This window comes from Lynx rufus, unplaced genomic scaffold (genome assembly GCF_022079265.1).
Source record: "Lynx rufus isolate CCGP_SWC_20201006 ecotype Redwood Valley unplaced genomic scaffold, mLynRuf1.p SCAF_18, whole genome shotgun sequence".
In the NCBI taxonomy this organism is placed as follows: Eukaryota; Metazoa; Chordata; class Mammalia; order Carnivora; family Felidae; genus Lynx; species Lynx rufus.
The window spans coordinates 8,225,429-8,251,126 of record NW_025814832.1 but is presented as its reverse complement, the minus strand read 5'-3'; the positions used below and the strand labels follow the sequence as shown (position 1 = coordinate 8,251,126).

General features: G+C 51.2%; 1 protein-coding gene across 2 annotated transcripts in view; it reads left to right on the top strand.

The window, feature by feature from the left end:
- ASIC2 (acid sensing ion channel subunit 2) overlaps positions 1-25,698 on the top strand; it is a 1,013,190-nt gene that overhangs the window by 730,093 nt on the left and 257,399 nt on the right. The window contains exon 1 of one of the 2 annotated variants that reach the window (XM_047081725.1): positions 13,583-14,296. The exons of the other annotated variant lie outside the window; for it this stretch is intronic. Coding sequence (XP_046937681.1) covers positions 13,583-14,296 — 714 coding nt within the window. Of the gene's footprint in view, positions 1-13,582; positions 14,297-25,698 lie in introns of those variants that run through there. 2 annotated transcript variants of the gene reach the window in all.

Sequence of the window (25,698 nt, the reverse complement as noted above, 5' to 3'; positions counted from 1 at the left end):
TTGCAGAAGAGGGAAAAGCTGCAGGGGTGGGGGGTAAGGGGAATGTTGAGTAGGGTCTCAAAACTGAGTACAAGTTCACCAAGCAAAAAAAAAAAAAAAAAAAAAGAAAAGGGGGGGGGTGTAGGTGGGTAGATGGGCCAGAGTGAAAAGAGCTTTATAAGCTAGACTTTCCCAGAACTCCCTGGAACTTTTTTCAAGAACAAAATAGAAAATATCTATACAGCACCCTGGAGCAAGTGGACAAGGCTGTGGTCTTGAGCAGCGCCTGAGATTCCTGCTGCCCCAAGCCTGCCCTATGACCCCAAAATACCTGCACTTCCTATAACCCATTGTGTGACACCACATACAGGCTGTGAAGCTCTGTAATAAGCAGTGGAGAGTCATTGAAGGATTTGAAGCCAAGGGATGACACAATCAGAATGGCAGAGTGGGGACTGGGTTGGAGAGGGTGGAAATCAGAGGCAAGGGATCCAGTGAAAGCTTTCATAAGAGGGTAAGCTGTCAGCTGCAGACCATGGGGGCCCAAACCAAGGTGGTAGCAATGAGAATGGATCACCATGGGCTTCAGAAGGATTTAGGAGGGCAGCACCGACAGCCTCAGGTGATGGATGCAATGTGGTGGGAGTGACGGCTTCGTTGAGGATAATTCCAAGATTTCTAGGTTAAAAAGAGAGTCAGAATTCATGACGGAAATGTCACTTCCCATGAGTAAAATTCCAGTTCCAAATTTAAAAGGACGCATTGTCAATACTTTATAAAGCAGTGCAGACGTTTCACATTTCTCTGGATCAATCAATGAGTAAATATGCAAAAGGGAAAAATAGACATAGACACACACTCGCGCGTGCGCACGCACAAATGCACACACACAAACACTCCAAAGGAGGTGTGCACTCAGGAAGCTAGTAGGTGAGTTGCATTCGTTGAGATATTCTGATTTCTGGCACTCCTCGGTAAATTGGAATTCTGCTCTTCCTATTCCTGTCAGCCTATTGCACAAGACTTCCAAGTCCTCCAGAACAAACCCCTGAAAGGTTTCCGATGGAGACATGAGCGTTAGAACAGGTTTCTCAACGAGAATTCTGTTTCTCTTTTATTGTTTCTTCCTCCAGGGGAATAAAATGTGGTAAAAACTGGTCTGTCATTGTTTTCAGTTTCAGAAACAGAAAAGAGATAGAAACGTTTAAATACCACGAAAGTCCCTTTTATAGAAGAACTAAACACCCACAACATAGCCCAACTGGCAGCAACATAATTAATTTGGAATGGAAAGCCAGGTGCCCATCACTGTTTGGCCATGAAGCAAATGACGACAAAGAAAGTTCAAGGTGAGAGCGGAAACAATGGGCCAATGAGAGAGTAAAACCTTTGTTAGCTATACTCTCTTTCCCAAAGAAAGAAGTCATTCTTCAGAGTAGCCAACATTTCCAAGAGTTAAGGATTTATTTTCTCCTTGAAGAACAACTTTTTTTTAATGGAACCATTTGGCTAAAACTCCTCTTGAAGTGCATGCCAGCCTTTCCTATGTTCTTATACAAATTATACAAAACAAAATGTAATTGTGGTGACACAAGTCGATCATAATTTCCAAAGATTATTTTTGGGCTAAAAAGCCCAGGACTGTTTGAGATGTGTGGAGTTTGCCCAGCATTAAATGGCATCTTTTTTTTTTTTTTTTAGTCCTTTTATCTGTTTTTATAGTGTTTTTGTCTGCTCCTTTGTTGTCAGGCTTTGGCTACACATTCAGGCTATCAGTCCTCCTGAATCTTAAGCCTCCTTGTTTCTTTTTGTAACATATATTACTTTTATTCCACCGGGAGCCTGAGAAAACAATACCCAAGCATGTTACCAGGATTGTATATAAAGTAAGAGTAAGCATACTCCGTTAAGGACAAGGGCTCACTCGTCCTTCAACCATGTGGTAGTATCTTTAGTGCCTGAAAGACTGTAGAGTATAATGGCGGGGAGGGGGGAGGGGGAGGGGTGGGGGAGGGGGCAGGAGGGAGGGGGCGGGGGGGGCAGTTACCAGGGAGAGAGAGGATTTGACATCAGCAAAACTTGGTTTTGACCTTCAATAATTCACTTGCTATTTCTCAGCCACAGATTCCTCCTTAGCACAAATAGAAACGATAATGTCTCTGTACTTCGCTCAGGTTACTGTGGGGATTAAGTGAGATAATGCATGCAAAGTTCCCAGCACCAGGTCTACCACATTGCTAGCCTCAATTAATTAAGGCTATTATTATGATTATTATTATGAGTTTTGTGGCAGGCATTGTCACTGCTCCGACTGCTCAAATGTATTCTTCCTCATCTCCCCGCGCTGCCTCTAACCTAGAAACTAGAGTATTATGGCTGTTGAGACCAAGCAGATTTCCAACCATAGTTAAAGATGCAAGCATGATTGTAAGTTGGGGGAAAATGCTCAGGCCCTTCACGCTGTCCAGATCCAGCCGGGGTCAAATGCACCAAACCAAGTCGTCCAGCCAAGAATTTAATCACAAGTCAGAGTAAGGTCTGCAGGCAGAGACTGGGAACAGATGACGAGACACAGCAAGCAGAAAGGACACAAGGGAAGCATCACCTCCAAGGCAATCCCCACCCAAAGACCCTCCTTTATTGGGGACAGTTTCGCTTCTGGCACAGTTTTTATTATGGGTCACTGTTTGGTCACAGAGCATCTATCATGTGCGGCGTTGCTGGGATTGAGACTAAAGTGGAGGTCCCGGAGGAGGAGCCTGATAATACAGACTCGGGGGGATCCAGGAGTAAGGAGCCAAGAGGAACATACCAGGCTGGGCGTGACGCAGGGTGATTGTAGCCAGCCACCTCAGGGCTGCCTGGGTAGCTCACTTTCACTGATTGGTGGGCGGTGCCAGGGTGGAGAGGTGAGCTTAGCCAAGAGGTCTGGGGCTGCCAGTGCCCATGACCCAGTGGTATCACTTTATAGAGACAGAAAACCTTCTGCTACCAATGTACCTTCTTTCCAAGCTTAGCTCTGGCAAGTTTGCTGGAGTTTAGTTTGTCTAAAATCGGCGTAACTTTACCAAAAGAACCTATTTGTTAGTAAACCCTGTCTCTCCTCCTTCCCCTCTGACCATTGTTTGTGTGGGAAGAGATGTTTCCCTAAAGAGGTGAGCGGGTGGGTGTGCCCCGTATGCTCAGACCTTGTTAACTCTGTGCTATTTCACATCCAACTCAACACATTGGCATCCTTGTCCTACCTTGTCTTTGTTCTTAATGACATCACTTTCCAATGACAGTGTCACCATAATTTGTTTGGCCCTTCCCCTTACTGTTGGGCATATGAACTGTTTTTACTTTTGTTTGTTTGGGTTTTTTTTTTTCTATCATGAAAAGCCTCACTGTGAATACCTTTGTGCTTTTTCCTTACTTTTGGGTTATTTCCTTAGGGAACCTACTGGGGTGTGGGATTGCCAGATGAAAGGGTATGAACTGTTTCATGGCTCGTATTACACATGAAGTTTATGAACTTGCCTTTATAACTCCAAGCACTTTCGGGAAACTGTTTTGAATCTAATGTTATGGGTTAGTGTTGTAGGCTGCTGAGAAATACAAAATGAGTTAACTTAAACACTGTTGGGCTAAAGAAGTATTGATTAGAAAGGAGAAAGCAAGGCTGGGGTCTGGAAGGAAGGAAGGAAGGAAGGAAGGAAGGAAGGAAGGAAGGAAGGACAGAAACAGAAAGAGGGAGGAAAAAAGGGAAGGAGGGAGAGAGGAGGGAGGGAGGGAGGGAGGGAAGAAAGAAGGAAGGGAAGGAGGGAAGGAAACAGGCTGAAAACCCATGGTTTGTAAAGGTGAGTTCCTACTTTGTGGCCATGCGGTGGCTCTTAACATGTAAGGTCATTTGGATGTTGAGAGAGGAAATCTTTTGTGCGGCCTTCTCAGCCTGGCACCCTACACCTTTCCCAACCACTAGGCTTGTATAGTTTTAGCTCCGCCTGGGATGGTATCATGGAAGCTGGGAAGAGCATAGCTCCAGATGCACAGCAGATACTAAGAACCTAGCTTCTGTTTTCACTTCATCTCCCCAAAGACTTTTGCCAAACTCTGCATTATGCTACCATCCACTTTGGTTTTTTCCCCTTCTAAACTCCCAACTTCCTGTCTTTCTAATAATTACCAACACATTGGAGTCAGACCTGGGTTGGAATCCTGGCTCTTGCACTGTGTGACATACTCTGTGTGACTCCAGGCAAGTGACTTCACCTCTCTGAGCTTCATTTTCATCATCTGGAAAATGAGGCTTTACCCAGTGCCTGACATCCAGCTCAGTGAATGTTTGTATTATGTGATTCGGGCTGTTACTGTGGCTTAAGCTGTGCTTAAACTAGCAACAGAGAGAATGAGATCGGAAAGAAAAGGCTTCTATGTCCCCATCCATAAAATGGGAATATTACCCATCTGGGAGAGTCATCATGAACAATCATTACATGGTGCACATAATAGTAGGTGGTAAGTACTCTGTGTAATTTTCCTCTCCTCTCCTCCTTCATCTTCTTCCTCTCCCCTCTCCTCCCTTTCCCTCCTCTCCCATTCCCTTATCCCACCTTCCCTGTCCTGCCCTTCTCTTCCTGTCTTCTGTTTGGATAATCACACGGATCCGCACCTCTGCAAAGAATGTACTTAAATCCTTTCCTTTCTGCTCCTCTGGTGGGTGGACAGACAAGATAAACTGGGAGTAGAGAAACCCAAGGTAGTGTTTTGGCCAGGTCATTTATAAGGGAAAGTGAGTAAACACAGCGCTAATGGCTGAGTCAGAGGAAAGCTGTGGCTGGGAGGAAAAGCAACCTAGATGGAGGCTTTTGACAAATCAACCTGGCCTTAAATCTGAGTCACTGCAGAAGGTCTGTCTGCAAGACAGATTCAGGGTTGGTTCCTTAGTGCTCCCTAAAGGGGAGGTGAGAGCCAGGGTAGGATTAGGTCACGGCCAAGAACAGTTAAGGAGATAGTCAAGGAATTGTGAATAAAATGCCTAATTGTACCTGGGGTTTTATATTTCATTAAGTCCTATTTTTAACTGCATGCTTTTCATAATATGAGTGGATGGTAACTACTAGAGAAGATTATTACGCTGAACTATTTTAATGAGAGTTTTGTTATGTGTATGGGAGGGGAAATTGGGTAGAAAAGTGTGCAAGCCTCCATTGCTGCACTCACTTTATGGCCAGTGTCACAACCAAGGCCCAATTATTCAAGCTTAAACCCAGAATAAGCCAGTGATAGGTAAGAAATGCTGGGGGAAAAGACTGATTACTGAGGTGGCCTGAGTTTAGGAAGTGAATGTCCCCAGTCAACAAGACATCACTGGGGACACAAAAACCCACGTCAGGAGGAGGACGTGGGTGTGGACATCGTGGGTATCATGGGTCAAGGCAGTCTCAGCAAGAGGCTGTGCTAGTAGGGCCTCTGGCCTGAGATTCTGGCTCTGAGATTCATTCCTGGGGCGGAGTCACAAAGTTCTCCATGAAATGGGGTGAGAATGTGAAAAAAAAATAGAGAAATTAAGTGGAAGACAGGGAAGGTTGTAGTGAGAACGCTCAGACCAATTGAGGGAAAATCTGGACTCCCTCAATACTCTGTGACCACCTCTGGGACAGCATTTATCATGCTTTGAAAATTATCTATGTTTGGGGCGCCTGGGTGGCTCAGTCGGTTAAGCATCCGACTTCAGCTCAGGTCACGATCTCGCGGTCCGTGAGTTCGAGCCCCGCGTCGGGCTCTGTGTCGGCAGCTCAGAGCCTGGAGCCTGCTTCAGATTCTGTGTCTCCCTCTCTCTCTGACCCTCCCCCTTTCATGCTCTGTCTCTCTCTGTCTCAAAAATAAAGGTTAAAAAAAATAAAAAAAAAAAAGAAAATTATCTATTTTTTACACATGTCGTCCACTAGACTGTAAGCTAAGGCAGGGACCAATTTGAATAGACATCACATTCCCAGTGCCAAAGACAGCTCATGACATGCTCTAGGTGTTCAGTAAATACCTGTACAGTTATCACTTTCAACTAATTACAACCAACTTAATTAAGACCTTGTACTCTAGAGCCCAAATACCTGGGCTTGAGTCTAGCCACTGTTGGACAAGTTACTTATCCAATCTTTGCCTCAGTTTCCTCCTATGTAGAGTGGCTGTAATGGTGGTACATATCTCATGCATTGCTTTGAGGATTGTGTGAGCTAATGCATGTTCACTAAACACAGTACCTGACACATGGTTAGTGCTCAATCAATGTGAACTATCAAATATCACCATCACCATATCATTGCCATCACCATCATCACCACCATCAACACCATCATCATCATAATCACCACGATCATCCCTATCATCAGATCAACTTCCCAGTGACCAGGGACAAGTTACTAAACTCTGTACATCAATTTCCTCTTCTAAATGTAACTACATGGTCATTAAGATCATGAGGCATTGACACCCTATGGTTCTCTCTGTGGTATGTTTTACTCACTCTGTATTAATCACAGAAACTTCTGAATCCCAAACTGGCTTTCTCTGCCAACCAATGCATCTTTCGACCACCTCTCCAAACTAACCAGATCTTTGTGCTCAGGGCACCCTGTGTGTGTGTGTGTGTGTGTGTGTGTGTGTGTGTGTGTGTGTTATAATTAGTCTAAGTAGAATATGACCAGGAAATGAAATCCTATGTGAATACATTTTCTAATATTCTTCAGAGGCAAAGGTATATATCTTTGCATTGCCTGCTGTTTGAAATTATCTCCACAAGAGCTTCCAGCCATCAGTGTTTCTAGCAAAGAGTTAATGAAAAATCTAATAATAAAATGACAAGCTCTGTGTACCACCTTGTCATAGGACCCTCTGTCCTTGTTGGATGGGAGAGCAGGACAATGTGAAATGAGAAGTTGGGGGAAATAACAGAAGAGGGAGGCAACCATAAAACAACTGAAAATACAGGGAAGTAAGGGGGGTGGGAAGTGTGAAAAGCATGGACTACAATTACTCTAGTAAATGGTATTCACAGAATGCAAGCATTCATGTAAGAAAAGGGGGACATATGGAGACTAAACACACATATGTACATTCACTAAGTATCACTAATAGATTATACAACAAATTGATAGCATTAGTTGCCTCCAGGGAAAATGGGTGGCTGGGGGAGGGGAAGGGGTAGACAGACTTTCTAACCAGATTCTTTATTCTTCTGTCTTTTTCAAACCATGTGAATACATTACTGATTTCAAAATGGATTTTTAAAAAGTTATTTCATAGGGTGAGCAGAGAGTGAACCGGAAGTTGGAATTTGGATTCTGGTTCTGCACTCTTCAGTATCTGAATGATTTATACCAAGCCTCCCCCCTCTCTGGACCTCGGCTTCCTCCCCCTGTGAGAGTGAAGGGGTCCAATCAGATTTAATATCCAGCTCCCAGCTCTCAGGATTTGCCATTCAATGTGGAGCATTGTGCTTCAGTAGAGCTCCCTCCAGCCCTGCACAGCATGAACCTCCCTGCTCTCTCCTCTGGGCCTGTCCTTCCAGCCCCGTGATCTTTCTCTGGTGGTTGTGGGCTCTCTGAGCCCTGGGATTTAGTGCTGGTGAAGGGTGGACAGCTGAGAGTTTGAATTCCAGTAAAATGAGGATGGCCAAGAGGGCAAGATAAATAAATGATAGATAGATGGATAGATCAATAGATAGATGGATGTCTGGTGAGTCTAAGAAAGGGCCCAGAAAAAGAGGGAACTAGGAGAGGTCCAGTGTAACACAAGAAGGCCATGAAGTGAGAGGGAAAAGCAGTAGAGATCCCAAGGCACGTGGAAAGGTAATATGGATGAGCAACTCCAATGCCAGCCCCAAGGTTGGGGGGAGGCGGGAGGGAGGACCAATGATTGTGCAATAGGCTAAGAACCACAATGGAGAAGTCCTCCTTGCTCTGTCCACCAGTGCAGGAATCCTTATCATGACCACTGGACATTTGCTCAGGTCCTGTCACTCTACAGCCACCTCTATGATGACCTCAGAGGCCACCAGTAGCATGAGCTAAGGAGGTATAAGATAGCACCACTAAGCTTCAGGCAGAGGTCGGGAGAAAAGAAAGAAAAGGAGAAAAGAGAAAGGGGAGGGAGAGGGAGGCAGAGTGACAGAGAGCCAAGGGCAGTACAGAGATGGAAAACAAAAGAAAGAGAAAAAAGAGATTTGGGTGCACAGGCCAACCCACAAAAGCCCACCTGCCCCCGTAAGATCAGTGACCTCTAGTGCTACAAGTCGTATTGATTAATTACCATGAGCAGTGGAGTCCTAAAAGAAAGTGCACTCGGCACTCTAAGCAGGGACACCCAGTACCCATTGTTACTGTCTTCTCTCGCCACCCACCACCTACACTGAATCCCAGAGGTAAGATGGCAAATAAGAACCCACAGCCAACAGAAGGAAGATTGGGTTCCGGGAGGACCAGGGCCAGGGTAAAGGGCTTGGTGGACTCACGCTCTGCAGGGCTGGGTGGTCACATGTCAAGGTTGTTGACCTCCAAGATCCCACTTCAAGGGCAGAAAATACAGGATAAATGGTTTCGATGACTGGTAACGTTTCCCCTGAGAAGAAAAGACTGACCTTGAAGAGGCTGCTAGGCAGGCAGACTGCTGGAACCCCTTTTGGCATCAGCGTACTCTGGTTCCAAAAAGTATTTTGAAGAGTTCCCCTGTGCGCCTGCCCTGAGGGGTAGGTGGCCCCTCAGACAGTTTCCAAGGCCGAGCCCCTGAGTAGCAGGGATGAGGGGTGAACAGGAACACCGGGGGCTCCCGTGAAGCCAGATCAAGCCAACGAGAGTGTTGGCTCCAAACAGTGGGTTATAAAAACAGAAAGTCACATTAGCCTAAATTGACCTCCCCCTCCCAACAAACTCATCTGATGGGAGAAAGAGCATGTAATTATGGTGGTAGCCGCACAGCAGAATGCGGGCTGGCTGGCCAGCAGAGAAACATCATGCAGGAGAGAAAGCCAGGATGCCAGGTGTAGAGCAACAGATGTTTCAGAGATAGACCAGAAAAGGGAGCTTTCCTTAAAAGCTTATTATTGGGAAATCACAACGCTAAATTCTAATTTCTTGGTGGAAAGGTTATGTGGGTCAGCTCGTGCGCTGCCTCGTGAGTGTGTTTATCTGGCCAAGTGAGCCTGCCAGGACGGGAAAGCTAATTCACATGCGCTGTCATTCAATGTAGCTGTGAGGGCAGAGACGTAAGGGGTAGGGGTTGAGAGCATGGGGGATGGAGCTAGGCTGCCTGGATTCAGAGACTGTCCTGCAGCTTAGTAGCTGTGTGGCTTAGGGTGAGTAGCTCAACCTCTCTGTGGCGAGGATTCCACTTCTTTGAAGTAGAGAAAGTCATAGTATTTACCTCATACGATTATTTTGAGGATTAAACACTTAGAACCCTGGTTTTTAGTGTAAGTAACTTAGAACAGGCCCTAGTGCTTAAGAAGTCCTGTATTTATTTTATTTTTTTAAGTTCATTTATTTATTTGGGGGGAGGGGAGAGCAGGGAGGGGCAGAGAGAGGAAGAGAGAGAGAATCCCAAGCAGGCTCTGCACTGTCAATGCAGAGTCTGACGCGGGTCTCGAACCCAAGAACTATGAGATCATGACCTGAGCCTAGGTCAAGAGCTGAACACTTAACCAACTGAGCCACCCAGGCACCTCATATTTTATTACATGTTTATTATTATTTATCGTTCTACTTTTGCAAGCAGAATGGTGGAAAGGGAAAAATCTTAAGAATGAGTTAGAGCTTAGTTCAATTCCTGCTTTCTGAGCCCTTGGCTCACAAATGTAAAAAAGAGGACAAAAACCCCTCCCCTGCAGGGTTGGAGTGAGAAATTAAATATGTTTACATGCCCAGTGCAATGCGTGGCATACAGAAATACTCAAGAAATTCTAGTTCCTTTCCCCTCTCCCTGTCTTGGTGTGTTTCATCAATGTGCTAGGCACTAACTAAGAGGTAGGGACACAAACATAAACGAGGTGTAGTTCCTGTCCTCAAAGGGCTCACGTCCAGAAGAAAAACCTGGACACACACAGTGACAAGGTCTCCCCCAAGGGCTATGATGGATCCAGTTTCCTAGGAGGCGATGCTTAAGCTGGTTTGAAGAAAGAGTAGACTTTGCCGAGCTGGTGGAAGCATTGGTCCAGGAGGGTGTGGGGGGTAGGGAGCTCACTGCCTATGTGTGCCAGGGAGAGAGCCATTGATCCTTGCCTAAGGTCACCAGCCATCCCTGTGTCTACCTCTGGATTTCTGTGCCAAGACCCCGGGAGCCTATGCGGGATGTCTCTTCTCTCTCCGGAAAAGCAATCCATCTGGAGAATTAACGGGAAAACCCATGACACAGAAGATATTCGGGCAAGCAAAAAGTAGCATGTGTACATTTCAAAGGGGAAACTGCCAGGAAAGGAAAAGCCCCCAGCAGTTGAACATATCAGAAACATAAAACGTCCTAAAGTTTTCTCTAACTCTGTGCCAGCCTAGAATTAGGACTCGGGAAAATGTTATTTATTATAATATAGTCTGATGTGTTATAATACGCCCCGGCTGCTGCTTTAGCAACTGCACTGTGCTCACAAGGTGGCCCCACCTTAGCTGGGATGTGTGTCACTGTGGCAACCCGCAGGACCTCCAGGACCAGGCTCTGTTTGAAGCCCCACAAAACTGGCAGATTCAGAACCTTCCCCCCATCCCAAAGCCAGTAACAGACAGCTCCAAGGAACCGAATCCAAAACAGAAATTCAGCAAAACCCACTTCACTAGCTTTTTCTGCTGGTGAATGAGAAGGGCCTCCAGGTGTGTGTGTGGTAGGTGCATGTGTGTGTGTGCAAATATGTGTGTGGGTGAGTGAAGTTGGCTGGGGCTCAGATGTCCTCTTCCCCAGAGACCAGATGCAGGGAGTTACCAGGCCAACAGGATGTGCAACCCCCCCCCCCAGGTCACTGAGGAGGGAAAACCGGCCTAGCACTGCACCGTTCAGATACTCGGAGGCTAATTCAACACATCTGCGGGGAGCACCCTTAATAAGTCATCACAAAGTGGGTGAGATTCCTCTCCAGGCCCAAACCCCAAAATCCCCAACTTCACTAAGTGCCCTGCTACCTTTGGGATCCTTTCACCCCATCCCACAACCCCTATCAAAATCCACTCTCTGGAAAATGTCTGGAAAACTCCTTTATCCCATGGAGTAATGGGGCTGAAGTGTCAGCTCTCCCAGGGAGGCCTCAGGGGGTCAATCTGAGGTATGGGTGGAGACCCACTGCGCACCACACATTGCCAGGTAGTTGCAGAAGCAGGATTCCTGCCCTGCGCTCAAGGTGCCTGGCCCAGAGAGTGCAAACCGTAAGGCCGTGGGGTGCAGTACAAAGAGCTAGGGCTTTGGGGACCTGGGTGCAGAATCCCAACCCACCACTTGCAGGCTGTATTACCTTGGCCAAGTCCTTGGCCTGCCAGTCGTACCTGTGAAGTGAAGTTAGCACTGCACTGTATGCTTCAAGGCTAAATAAAAACGTCCAAAGGTTCCCAGGGGTTGGTGGAAGCCCTGAGCCTTCCCAGGAGGGAAGGGCGACGTCAGCCAACTGGCTGCAGGATCCCAGGTGTGAGAATGGCAGAGATGGAGCCTCCTGTCCTGGGAAGTGACACTCCTCCCTCCTGCCCTCCTGGGAGAGCTGTGCTGGCTGAGGGCTCCCAGCCCAGTGGGGGGGGGGGGGGCACCCCTGGGAAGCTCGAGAGGCAGAGCCCATCCTGCCAGAGGCCCAGTCACCACTCCCACACCTCAACACACACAGCATGCACCGCACACAGCACACCCAGAAACCTTGCTATGCATCCGCACACCCATACACCCATCAACACACCCATTCATACCCACCACCCACTAAGCGCCCGGACACACACACACACACACACACACACACACCGTCACAGACACGCTGTCCTAGACACTCAGATAACCACAGTTCATCGTCTGCAAACGAGCTCACATGCAGGAGATGGGCAGAAATACCCGTTCACACTCCCCGTATTGGGCGCAGGACTCCCCTCGCCAAACACACTGTGTACTTGCGCACAGGCCCACACTACACAGCGGCTCACTCCGTACGGCCCGTCTCCCACTCCGAAGTGCTCTCACACACGGCCCCGCATAAACACAACGGCTCTGCCCCACACCTCTCCCACGAGCCCGCACACCCGGCACATCTGTGCAGTGCACCCCACCACCACCGGGCCAGCTCCAGCAAGAGGCTTCCCGCTCGGTGTGCAGCGGCCACAGTGGCCAGGAATTAAAATGCAGCGAGGAGGAGCCGGGCGCGTCAGCACCGCGTCTCCAGGAGCGCACAGCGCTCGCCGCCGCCGCCCCGCCCGCCCGGAGCCGTGGGGCCAGCGAGCCGAGGAGCAGGTGCTCGAAGCCGAGCCGCGCCAGCGTCGCGCGGCCGCTGCCCAAGTTCTCCCAGGGCCCGGAGGAGGGCCGGGCAACCGGGAGAGGAGCGCAGCCGGCGCCGCCGGCGCCGCCGCCGCCGCCGCCGCGGGCTCGGAGTCTCGAGAGAAGGACGCGCGGAACAGCGAGTCCGGGTCACCCCGCCGAGAGGTGCAGCCGGGGCTCCGCAGTCCCCAGCTCCTGGCGCCGCCGGGGCAGGGAGAAGAACAGGCAGGGGACAGCGAGGCCGGGCTTTTCTGGAGACTCGAGGCACCCCGGAGAGTCGAGGGGAGAAGCGACACTTTCTTCTGGCCAGCAGCCCGGAAGGGGCCCAGCAGCGAGCAGCCTCCCGCAGGACTCCGGGAGAAGCCCCGGTCCCCGGGCGAGAGCGGGCGCGTCGCACGCAGGGCTCCGGCGCGGGACTTGAGGGGAGCCTTCGAGGGTCTCGGCCGAGCGCAGCCCGAAGAGCCGCGAGCGGGTCTCGCCGCGAAGGGAAAGAGTGCAGCAGCGGGCCGGGCGACCCCTCGCCCCGGTACACACCCACCCCACCCGCCGCGCCCGAGCCGCGGTGCGCCTCTGGGGGCGCTCGTTCCCCGGCGCCTTCTCTCCCGGGTCCCAGCACCGCTGGGCTACCGGCTGGGCTGGCGGGGCCCTTGGGGATGCCCAAATCAGGCATGGTGGCCGAGTGGCTGCTCTCCCCGGACCAGCGTAAAAGCTGGGGTTAGGCGGAGCAGGGGGGACTCGGCGCAGGGTCCCCCGAGGTCCAGGACGAGGGGAGGCGGGCGCAGCGCCCGGGCACCGGAGAGGCGGCGCCCGGTGGGGCCCCTCCAGAGGTAGCGGCCGGGCCAGGCACTCTCCAGGAAGACTAGGGGCCCGGAGAGCCCGCGCGGCGCTCGGGAGAGGCCAGAGCCAGGGGCGGCGGGCCGAGGCAGCGCTCAGTCCCGGGCGGGCGCCCGCGGAGGCGGCGGCGGCGGCGGCGGCGCCGGGCGGGCATGCCGCGCCACCGGAGCTCCTTTCGGGCGCACGCTTCCCTGGCGCGGGCTGCGCGCGGCGGCTGCTGCTGCTGCTTCCACTGCTGCTGCGGACTCCCATGGCGGCTCCTCCCGGCCGGGGCCGCCGCCGCTGCCGCCAGCCGCGGGCTGAATGAATGAGCCGGAGCGGCGGAGCCCGGCTGCCCGCGGCCGCGCTCACCGGCCCGGGACGCTTCCGCATGGCCCGCGAGGAGCCGGCGCCGGCGGCGGTGGCGGCGGCCGGGCAGCCCGGGGGCGACAGGGGCGGCGAACGCGAGCGGGCGCTGCAGGGGCCGGGGGTCGCCCGCAGGGGGCGGCCGTCGCTGAGCCGCGCTAAACTGCACGGGCTGCGGCACATGTGCGCCGGGCGCACGGCGGCGGGGGGCTCCTTCCAGCGGCGGGCGCTGTGGGTGCTGGCCTTCTGCACGTCCCTCGGCTTGCTGCTGTCCTGGTCCTCGAACCGCCTACTCTACTGGCTCAGCTTCCCGTCGCACACGCGGGTGCACCGCGAGTGGAGCCGCCAGCTGCCCTTCCCCGCCGTCACCGTGTGCAACAACAACCCCCTGCGCTTCCCGCGCCTCTCCAAGGGGGACCTCTACTACGCCGGCCACTGGCTCGGGCTGCTGCTGCCCAACCGCACCGCACGCCCGCTGGTCAGCGAGCTGCTGCGGGGCGATGAGCCGCGCCGCCAGTGGTTCCGCAAGCTGGCCGACTTCCGCCTCTTCCTGCCGCCGCGCCACTTCGAGGGCATCAGCGCCGCCTTCATGGACCGCCTGGGCCACCAGCTCGAGGACATGCTGCTCTCCTGCAAGTACCGGGGCGAGCTCTGCGGGCCGCACAACTTCTCCTCTGTGAGTTGCCCTCCGCGCGCACCCTCTCCCCCACGCTCCAGAGTCAGTAGGCCCTCCCCGCCCCTCCCCGCCCCCCCCCCCCGCCCCGGGCAGGACACCAGGCCGCTGGCCATGACATCATTCCAGGACGCCCAGGCGGAACCCGCTCTTAGGTCCCCTGAGCCGTGACCTCCAGGTTGAGGGAAGTTGGACACCACTGTAGGAGGGGTGGCCTCGCTCGCCCGTCCCGGCCTCTCTCCTTCCTGTGTTAGCCCCCAAAACCTCAACTCTGCTCTTTCTGGTCCCCTCTGTGAGTGCTAGCCCTCTTTGTCCCGGACGTCACCCCCAGGTCCACAGGACTGCAGGCAGCTGCCCTGTGTCCGCGGTGAAGGGATGGGAAGAGAGAGAAGCACGTCTTACTTGTGGGCTTGTCTTTGGAGAAACCATCGGGAAGCTCTTTAAAAATGAGCCATCAGCAGAACTGCACTGCTCTAAGCAGCTTACGCCTGAGTTCCAAAGCACTTGGAGTCTGGAGGGGAGGAGGGGGAACTTTGGAGGAAACGCCCAGGATGTTAACCAACGCCAAAGCTGTAGCCAGTGAGGTGGAGGAGTCGGCAGCCCCTTCTGCTACTTTTTCAAAGCTCTGTCTCAAGCACCCAGGGGACTTGAGCCGTGGTGGGCATCAGCCAGGCCCTTGACCCCATGAGTTGAGCGTGGGCCCTGGTCTAGAGGAGCCACGCCCCTGCAGTGGGGAGAGCAGCCTAGTAGAGAGATATTGATTCCAACAGCAGGGGCCAGGAGAAGCTGTGCTCCTGGCCTGTAAACCATTTGCTGTGCTGGTTCCCCCACGCTGTGGGTCTGGATAATGCAGCTGTCAGACAGAAGGTATCTGCCTCGCACGGTCTGCCGTGGAGGAGTTCTTGTGCCAAGCCCCAGCGTGGGACAAGCCTGTCCAGTCATTCGTGTGTAAATGCCCCTTAGGTGGGTTTGGGTTTTTCCACTAGTGCGGGGAAGGTTGGCTGTGTGTTTATTTGCGATGCTCTGATGATGATTTAACCATCCCCTTTGCCTCACCCCTGAGAGTCTTGTGTCTGACAAAGCTTTTCCTGTGATGGTAAAGAGATGCGGCTGCTCCAACAGGTGTTGGCCCGGATGCCAGGCAGGCCAGGCCTCTGATTGGCTAATTGGGCAAGTCCCTGTCTAGGATGGTGACCCTGGCTCCAATCTTATCCTCCTTGTTTTGGTTTATGTGGGGCATCCCTGATTCTTCCACTTCCAAAACATCCCTTATTTTCTGGGCTTTCCAGCATGCCTTTGAAGAATCCCTACCTAGTGCCCCCCCTGCTTCAGCAAGCAGGAAATGCTGTTAACGTGTGCTGCTAAGCGACTCCTTTCGACTTCAAACACAATTCTGAGTTCTACAGAGACGAAGGGAAGAGAGTAGCGATGCCTTGTTTATTGTTTGGCTGACCACAACCTAGCAGCCCCTAAAGTTAGATTGAAGTTCAACGTTCCATTCGGTTATCAGCAACCCCTGGCTCCCGCTTCAAGTTGTACGACACGGCCTGCCAAATAGAATCGTGCATCTCTGACGATGGCTGTGCAAAGAGGGCAGAATGGCATGCTAACAGCCAGTGTTCACATCTGACACTCACACAACCTCTGTGTTAGCAATGAGCTTCATTCCCATTTTAAAGATGAGGAAAATGAGGCTCCTCAAGGCTGTCCAAAGCTCAGAGCCAGCCAAGTTGAAAGTCTAACTCTGCATGCCATCAGATGCATCACACAGAAGCCACACGTCACCTTCTTCTCTGAGCCTGGACCTCTCTTCTATTAGAAGACCCCTGGGCAGGATTCTTGCTCTCCCCAACGCCTACCAATTCCTATCCCTCCTTGCCTTGGAGCATGGCCGGGAGAGTGGAAAGCAGAGCTGCCCCAGGTGGTGCAGGCGGTCATAACCTTGGCCACATGTTACGGGACCCCACCATGCAACAGGAGCTTGCTGCGGCAAGCATACAGCCCCTTCAGAAGCCACCGGACCTCAGTCTCCCTAGCAGGTACGGCCATGAGTTGAAGCGATCAGGCCCCTTCCCACTGGGGTACACCCTTCTCTTACTCGCAGGTACCCTGCCTCCCTTCATCAGAAGAGCTTGCAGGCGCACACACACCCCAGCAAAGGATATACCTCCCTTCCCCAAGTATGTGTTCCTGGGCACTCAAGGGACCCCTAGTGGTTTCCTATCATGACCCTGCCCCGGGGACTTTCCAGTCCCCTAACAGTTCGTGCTTTTTTTCCAAGGACCTCATATTAAAGGCTGCACCCCTCTATCCGTGGAAGCCAGAAGCTATTTCAGGGGAGCATCAGATACAGAGCTGGCCCATCAGCATATTTTCCTCTAACTACATAGGCCCCCTGACTCGGGCCTTTGTCGTCTTTGATGGAGTAGTACAATAGTGCAGTGGTTGAGAGCATGCAGCACAACTGCGCTGAGGTTCAAGTCCTTCCACTTACTGTGCGCCTTCAGACAAGTGGCTTTGCCTCTCTGTTCTTTAGTTTCCTTCTCCCTCTAGTGGAGGTACCAAAATACCATATTTGTTGTGAGTGTATAGATGGATGGATGGATGGTCGGGTGGGTAGAGGAATGGATGGATGGATCGATGGAGAGAGAGGCAGACAGAGAGATAGATGCGTAAATGCATGTATATGCACAGGTAAGAGCTCTGAAAATTGTGCTGGCCCCCATAAAAATGTTGCCTTGAAATGGCATCAGCCTCCTAACTGGTCTGTTGGCCTCCGGCTCCGTGGTCCTTCCCCTCCGCACCCATCCCATGCCCTATAGCCAGAGTAGTCTTCCTAAAGGTCCCCTCAAAGCATATCATCCCACTCCTTAAAACCCCTCGGTGGATCCACTGTTCTCAGGTGCTGCACCTGTGTCCTGCCTTACCTCCTGCCACACCCTTTCTGGCACCACATACTTAAACTCTGCCAACAGGCTTCCCAATGTCTGGATTACCGCTCCCCAGGCCTCTCTGCCTTTCTCTGCTGCTGTAAGTGCCCCCTCCCCTCCCCCCACCACCACACACACACAGACTGCTTTGTCTGCCCCAGGACACGAGTCATCCTTCAGCATCCAGCCCTGGGGGTTTCTCCTACTTTGGAGCCTGTCCTGACTGCCCCACTCTGCCCCTCTCATCACCAAGCAACTGATACCTTCCTCTTTTCTGCCTCTTTACCACCCCATTTGGGTGTCAGCCCTCACACCTACCTACTGGTCTGTGTCTGTCTCCCCCACTCCAGACCCCGGCAGGAGTCATGTCTGATCCCCCTGATCTCTCCAGCACCCAACACAGAGCCCGACACATAGTAAGTGTTGAGGAAAGGTCTGGGGAATGAATTCCTTCACCAGGTACCCCCCAAGACTCCTTGTTGTCCTGGATGACCCGCTCCAAGACTCTTGGCTTAATTTCTCCCAGGAACACCAGTGGAAGGCATTTCTCGTAAGGAAATGCCCAGGCAGTTTCTGGGCATTTATTCCTTTTGGGGTTGGAGGGGGAGAGAGTGGGGAGCAGCATTGCTGAGCACCGCGATCCCTCTGCTTCCCAACCCCTAAGAGGACCAGTGCAACAGGTGGAGAATGGGGCTTCAGGAGAAGCCTTTGGGGGAGTATGCTGGCTGTCCCCAAAGCCTCATTCCATCTAGCTTGTATCACCTCTGGAAATAAACTTGGCAAGGGAGAGACGCGTATGGTGGAGAGGTGTCAGTTGGCCTTTATTCTCCAGGCCCATTTGGGATGTGTTTATTTGCAGCCGCTCTGTTTGTTGCTGCTGCGCAAGGGTTAATCGCTCCGCTGCCAGACAAAGCAGCTCCCGCTTCCGAATGCCCGTTTGTTTCCCTGGCACCAGCTGTGGACCTCGGGCTCAACACACCCTGGCCCTTCTGGGTTGTCCTGGGGGGGGGGAGGGGGCGGAGGGGAGCAGCCTTCCCAGGGAGTGGACAGGGCGACGCACCACGAGGCCGAGCTATCTGGGACTGGCGCCTGCAAAGAGGGACTGAGGGGTTGGGAGCAGGGGCTGACAGAGGCTGTTGAGGGTCTGCAGCGTGAAGAACCAAGAGCAGTGGACCCTCTCTGGCAGGAGGCACGGTTCAGGGGGAAGTGTCGGGCAGACCTAGCTTGGGCCTCGGGCACTGCCCCTTTCTAGCTGTGGGCCTCGGGCAGCCCTGCCCCACACTGCTGGGCTGAAGATAACATGTGTGCAGACGCTGGCCGGCTCTTGCATAGCAGCAGGTGCTCAGTGTATGAGAGCTGTTGTATAATCTGGATAAAGAGACTGGCACAGTATCTGGGGGTAGCAGTGATTAATTATTCTTAATGTCATTATCATATCTTATCATGACCGCTTCTCTGAGTGGGGATATGCTCATTTCCTGGTTCATTCACTCAATCACCCAGCGTCTGTTGAGTGTCAACTGTATGTCAAGCTCTATACTAGCTGCTGGGGGCTATAGAACTAAATAAAGCTCGCAGCGTGTCCTCCATTCATTCTTGTTGAGGAAAGAGGTGTGTGGAGATACCGGGAAGGAACGCGGAGCTGCTAGGTGAGCTTAGGGGAGTACCTCGGTCAGACTGGGGACCTCTCTGATGGCTTCCTGGAGCCAGTGATATCTGAGCTGAGTCTTGAAGCATCAGTAGGAGTTCCAAGGCAGACAAGGAAGGAGGGAGGGGATTTCAGAGAGAAGGGACAGCATGTACAAACGAGAGTGCAGATAAGATAGAACACAGGCTTCTAGATCCTGAGAGTGGTTCAGGGCACCTGGAGGGAGGGGCTGGAGGTGCTGAGGAGTAGAGCGGACCCTGTGATAATGCAATGGCGTGATGTTTGGGGGCCAAGCTGGTTTTTTTTTAACTTTGTAGCAAATCTCTGACTCCTTCCGCTACTGGCTCTTAGACCATGGAGTGTCCCTATCTGTGTCATCTGTGCCCCACCCCCATTCCTACCTCCATCAGGGCCACCCCTCCCTGCACTTTTCCCCCATCGCTCACCCCCTTGTGCTGGGGTCAACCCTGAGTCCAGATTTTGGACTAGTCGTATGTACGAAAAGCCAAGGAAACAGCATTTGGTTTCATCACATTTTGTCACAGCAAGCAGGCTGGCTGCTCTGAGCCAGCGACAGAAAACAAGAAATCATTCTAGCAACATATTGTTTAAAATCAGCAAATTCTGTTGAAATGGTGCTAGGCCAGGCCGTACAGCAGTTGTGAGGATGGATGGCTTTAGGGAGGCAAGAAAGATACTTTTGCCTTTGGAGAAAAGACGAATAAACGAGCTAATACATGTAAAATGCTTACAACAGTTTCTGGCACCAAGTAAAGGACTCAATAAATGTGAGCTATTTCCATTATTATTACTTGCGGTGAGTGTTCTGAGTGAAGGACGAAGTCAAATAGTGCTGGGCAGCTGTGATACTCCAGGCCCGGGCTGGGCGTGTACCTCTTGCCATCTCAGTTCTAGGGATAACCCTAAAAGGTTGTGTGATCGTTCGCACTTTATGGATAGGGAACTGCAGCTCTCAGCGGGGTTGGTGGGGGGGGACTGTAGTCTGCCTGGAGTCACAGAGCCAGCAGATGACAGTGCTGGAATTCGAACCCAAGTCCTCATGACCACAAAGGTGCATGCAGCTAGATGCACGCTGTGTAGCTCGATGAAGGAGCAGCATGGGGGCGGGGGGGCGGGGGGGTTGTGTGCAGTGGGAAGACCAATGCAGCCTCAGTGACTCTGGCCTCAGGATCTTCCTCTGTGAAATGAGGGCACGTGCCAAATGACCAAAGGGACTTAGCCGAGAAGTCCTCCATCCAAGTGAGCGGTCAGGGGAAAATAGGGCTTAACTATTGCAGATGGCCCGAGCTTTTCGGCCAACCATTTCGTTTCTTTGCAGAGCTGAAGCAGTGATTAAGAGGGAAATGTACACGTTATTGGAGTGCTGGAGACAGGATGGTGATTAAATAGACATTTATACAAGGAACATGAAAAGAACTCTACCAGTGATTTTACTTTGGGGAAATTAGTTTAGGGAATCAAATGTAAACTCTGCTCAGGTCTGGAGATGTCCAAATTGACCAACGTCAGGCTGATTCTGATAGTGGCTATTTGGGGGCCACCGTGGCCAGTCATGAACGCGTCAGTCAGATGCCTGTCTAATTGAGAAGGGCCGCAGGAATAACCAGGCCGTTTGGTTATACATCCATCGCTTTGATTCTCCTAAGTGATTCGCTTGGATCAGCTGCTCAGAGATTCAACCAACCAACATGCACTGCGTGCCTACTGTGTGCCAAGCAGTGGGCCACAAAGACGACAATGAATTTTCTCTCTTTCTGGTAAGAAGGCCTGCAGAGGACCGTGTGCTTCATCAGGGTGATGGGGACTGAAAAGAGCTACAGGGCATGTGACGGCCCAGGGTTTGTATTGGGCACCTGTTATGTAAACATTCCTGTCAGTTTCACCAGCATCGAATGGGTGTCCTGGAGCCCATTTTACAGACGAGAAAACTGAGGCTTGGGGAGGCACAAAGTCACTGCTGGAGGGCAGCAGAGTGTGGATTCGAACAAAGGTCGGTCCAGCTCCAAAGCTGATGTTCTTTTCCTTTTCTATGACGCTATTGTGCCAACACTCAGAGATGCTGCTAGGAACCAACCCTTCTGTAGAGGGTATCCGTCACAACCTTTCAGACCGTCGCTTGAAGTCTCTTTCGCTGCGGATTTGTGTGGGCCCTGGAAGTCATCCTGGGTTCTAAGGCCTGCAAACCCGAGAAGGAAAGACTGATTCTCAGAGCACAGGAGCAGGGACAGACGTGCATCCTCCCAGTCCATCAGCCACACAGGGTCATCAGGAATTGTGACAAGTCTTTTTTTTTTAATTTTTTTAATGTTTATTCATTTGAGAGAGAAAGAGAGCAGAAGAGAGGCAGAGAGAGAGGGAGACACAGAATCCAAAGCAGGCTCCAGGCTCTGAGCTGTCAGCACAGAGCCTGATGCGGGGGTTGAACCCACGAACCACAAGAGCATGACCTGAGCTGAAGTCGGATGCTTAACCAACTGAGCTACCTGGGCCCCCCGAGGAGTTGTGACGAGTCTTAACGTGGCCATAAGCAGAACTAAATGACTATTTTCATTCTTTCAAGGACATTGGTAACTTGTAGTCCTGGCTAAGGAAATGTTGCCAAACTGAGATCCAGCTCAGACCTGTGCTAACAAAGAGACGACTCACACGTAATTGGAACATGACTTGTTGGTAAAACAAATAGAGGCTGCTAACGTACTGAGGAAGTTTGTTCTCCTGAGCATGTCAAATATCTCCCCTGACACCACTGTGTATACTATTAATTTGCCTAGTAAATTGTTTCCCCTGATTCCACACACACTTATTGGGCTATGACTCTCTGCCAGGCACTTTTACATTCATTAGTTTATCTCAGCCTGGCAACAGACTGGAAAGGAAGTCTTCTTCTCTCCCCGGTACAGATAAGGAAACAGGTGCAAAGCGGTTTGGCAACTTGCCCAAGGTCAGAGACAGAAACTTGGATCTTTGGGTTCCAAAGTCAGTGCTCTTGGCACTATATCAGAGTTGTTCCCAAAAAGAAACCCCCGTCCAGCTTCAGCCAGCAAACTTGCATTTCCAACCTGGATAGGATATCATGCTATACGTTACCGTCTCATTTTATCCCCGCAACAATGGAGGATGTGGACTGTACCCTATTGCCTGCCTCACTTCAGACAGGAGGAGTGATTTGCCCAGGGTCACGTGGCCCAGGAAAAGAAACAGTCAGAATTTGCATTCAGATCTCCATTTGAATTCAGATGCTTATGACCCGCCAGACCTCCTAAGGCTCCTATATATCTCTTCTTCCCCAGCTCCTCTGTTCCTGCTCCCGGGTGGACTTAAAAGGGTTTAAAAGCCCTGGAAGATTTTCTTAGGGGAAAAGCAATGGGCCCCCGAGGGCCTTGCAGATGGATCAGTGCTAAAACTGGCTGCTGAGAAGAGGTGCTGATTTCCTTCCTGATCTCTGCCCAGAGACCTCCCCTCCTTCCCAGGCAGGTCAGTTCCAGCATTCTCCAATTCGCTGTAGATGAATGGAGAGCCCCGTAGGCCTATGCTTCTCAAACCTGAGCTCACCCAGATTCCTGGGCTCCCTGCAGAGACCCTGATTGGGTGGGTCTGGAACAGGGCCTGAGATGTGCATTTCTGAAAGCTCCCGTGTGATGCAGATGTTGCTGGTCCATGGACCACACTTTGACGGGCAATGCTGTGGGCTCTTGAAGTCCCACGAATGCTGAGAAGGAGGGATCAGCAGGCTCTGGCCGTCCTGTCCGAGTCGCTGGGTTGCTGAATGTGCACATGGAATGTGATTGTGTACTCTGGCCCGGCCAGCGTGTCAATCAAACCACAATGCAAAGGCCATCGTAATTGGCCCAGTAATGGCCAATCAAAGATGGCCTCATCCTCATCCCCGGAACTTCTAAATACGCTGGGTTGCGTATTTAGATTGTGGTCAATCAAACCACAATGCAAAGGCCATCGTGATTGGCCCAGTAATGGCCAATCAAAGATGGCCGCATCCTCATCCCCGGAACTTCTAAATACGCTACCTTAAGGAGCAAAAGGGGATTCACAGATAATCAAGTCAAGGGTTTTGAGATGGGGAGATTATCCTAGATCATCTAGTAGGCTCAACATAATCACCAGCTTCCTTATAAGGGGGGCAGGAGCATCAGAGTCAGAGAAGGAGATGTAACCATGGAATCAGACTAGAAGTCAGAAAGAGATTTGAAGACACTACATTGATAGCTTTGAAGGTGGAGGAAGGGGCCACGAGTCAAGGAAAGCAGGTGGTCTCTAGACGCTGGACAGACAAGGAAACCTTCTCCCCCAGAGCTTCCAGAAGGAATGCAGCCTTGCTGACACCTCCACCTTCTGGAGGACTCTTCCGCCCTCCGGAACTCTACACTGATAAATTTATGTTGCTCGAAGCTACTAAGTTTGTGGTAGTTTGTCACAGCAGCAACAGAAAACTCACATAGGCCTCGTTTGTTGTACAGAACTCCCTCTGCTACACACCTGACCCCACATAGTGAACTAGGCTGGGTAGGTTTGGATCAGGGGCTGTCCCAAAACGACGAAAATAAAATAACCTGGAACAACCATGTAGCTAGGTTCAAAAATGGTCAACGTGAGATATTTTAACCATGCTTACATTCATGCAAGATTGGGAACTTGGAGCCCAGACTTAGAAAGGAGGTGGTTGGAGGACCAGGAAGGAGGCAGTTTCAGGATTTAGAGACCCTCAAGTTCAAAGCCCAGGTCCTCCAGGTCCCTGCTGAGTGTCTCTTGGGGAGTTGCTTACCTTCACTGAGACTCTGTTTCCTTATTTGTGGGACAGAGATCACACCTTCCAAGCAGGGTTGTTCTGAGACTTACAGGCAGCATATAATCCATCCAAAAATTACATATTAAGAGCCAGCTATGGTCTAGCGCTGGTGGATAAAAGTTGAGTATCAATTCAGAAAGTGGCCCTACTCTCTTGACTGTAAAAGCACTGGTATAGAAATGTAAATGTAAGCTATCACTGCTGTCCTCATCATCATTATTAACAGGTGACAGTGCTCACTCCTTTTGAGGGAGACTTCCAGGCCCCGGAAGAAGAACGTTCTAACTATGGCCTTCTCTGTATCGCCAGAGTTTCAGCCAAGAACCTCCTGTAGTTTCCATGCGCCACCTCTATGGGTAGGTCAAGGCCTTTTAGAGTCTCTTTCCCCATTGAGTACCCCAACCAACATTAAAAAAAAAAAATCAGAAAGAGAGAATGAGTTGGTCAAGGTCACATTGAAAGTCACCGGGGAAACTTGAAAGACCCTGAGGATATTTGTGCTTAAGCCTATAGATGATGCTTTTATGCCACAGCAGTATCTGCTTCTTCCTCGGAGAACTTAGTCTTTTTCCAAAATATGTATGCTGGCCATCCCCTTCTGATTCCAGTGGCATATCTGATCTGAAAGTTGTTGATACTCTGATCTCTGAAAGTGAAGGGTTTAATCTTCTCTTGGAACCCCTCCCAACGAAAATTATTCTCCCACTTTGAAATGGCACGGGCATCCACTGTGAACTCACATCCATAAATCTAAGCCTGCTGCTCAGGAAAGCAGATGAGGTTTGATGCTGCTTCTCAGCACAGTCTCACAGAGCAAATTATGGCAAGAATTTGATTTATAGAAGCACCTCAAAGGCTCTGGAGTGAGACGCGTGTTTATTCACTTTATTACCGTTTATTTTACACTCTCTTTATGCTCCCTGCACATGGATTTGAAAGACTATTTGGATAGATGCTTATGACCTGCCGGTTTGCACAGCCCTGGTGAGGAACATAGATCTCTTTGGCGATGCTGCCTCCAGCTCGGGTTGGGGGCGCTTATATCTGTGTTGAGGGTGAAACCGATATGTAACAGATGGGCTTGGAGACCCTAACCCCGAGTTCTCACCTCCCCAGCTCTGCGCTTGTAAGGTACTTGGTGTAGATCTCCAGCTGCAACCCCGGGGTGTGTACAGTCAGGCTTGATTTAAGATTCAAATATCTCAGAACAGCTGGGGATATTTAACATCGCTATAATTACATTACATTTTTGACAGTACATGGAGTGAGAGCCTTTTTCTGTGGCTGAATATTCAATGAGCATCAAATATTTTAACCAGCCAGAGAAGCACAACTGCATATTTCACATCTAAGTAGGTTTGTTTTTAAAACGCCAGCCTGGGGTGAGGGTCTCAGGCTCCGATCTGCTGCTATCAAGTCTTTGGGAAGGCAAGAGCACCGTCCCTGTGGCCAAGGAGCTGCACTAGCTGAGACACTGAGGAGAAAGGGGAACGAACGGGCGGGAGCTAGGTGGGTGCCCTGCGTGCCTGGGGTGACACGCGAAGGCTTGGCTGTCACTATAGCTCTGCTCACTGGGGCACCACGAAAGCAGTGACAAGAAAGCCGAGGCTCGGAGAGCAACTAGAAACTTGCCAGAATAAACGACAGAGCTGGGGTCAGCAAAGGCCTCTACAGAGGTGTTGCCACCAACTTGGGCGTAATGGTTGGTTGGCAGGAGGTGGGATAAGGGAGCAGAGATAAGGCAGGGCTGGCCTACTGTGTGCCAGCTCTGTGCCTCCCATCTGTCTTCTTTGGCCCTCATGACACTGCTCTTGGGGACCGTACTGTTACGTCCATTTTACAGGTGGCACAACCAAAGTTCCTAAGGTCAATGGGGAATGGTGATGAAGATCTGTTGGTCATGTTCTTAGAAGATCGCGTCTTGCATATTTCATTTCCGTTGATCTCCAGGTACCTCCCTCACCGCTTCCCCTCCCCTGTCACCTGCTCCAAGAATCTTCTC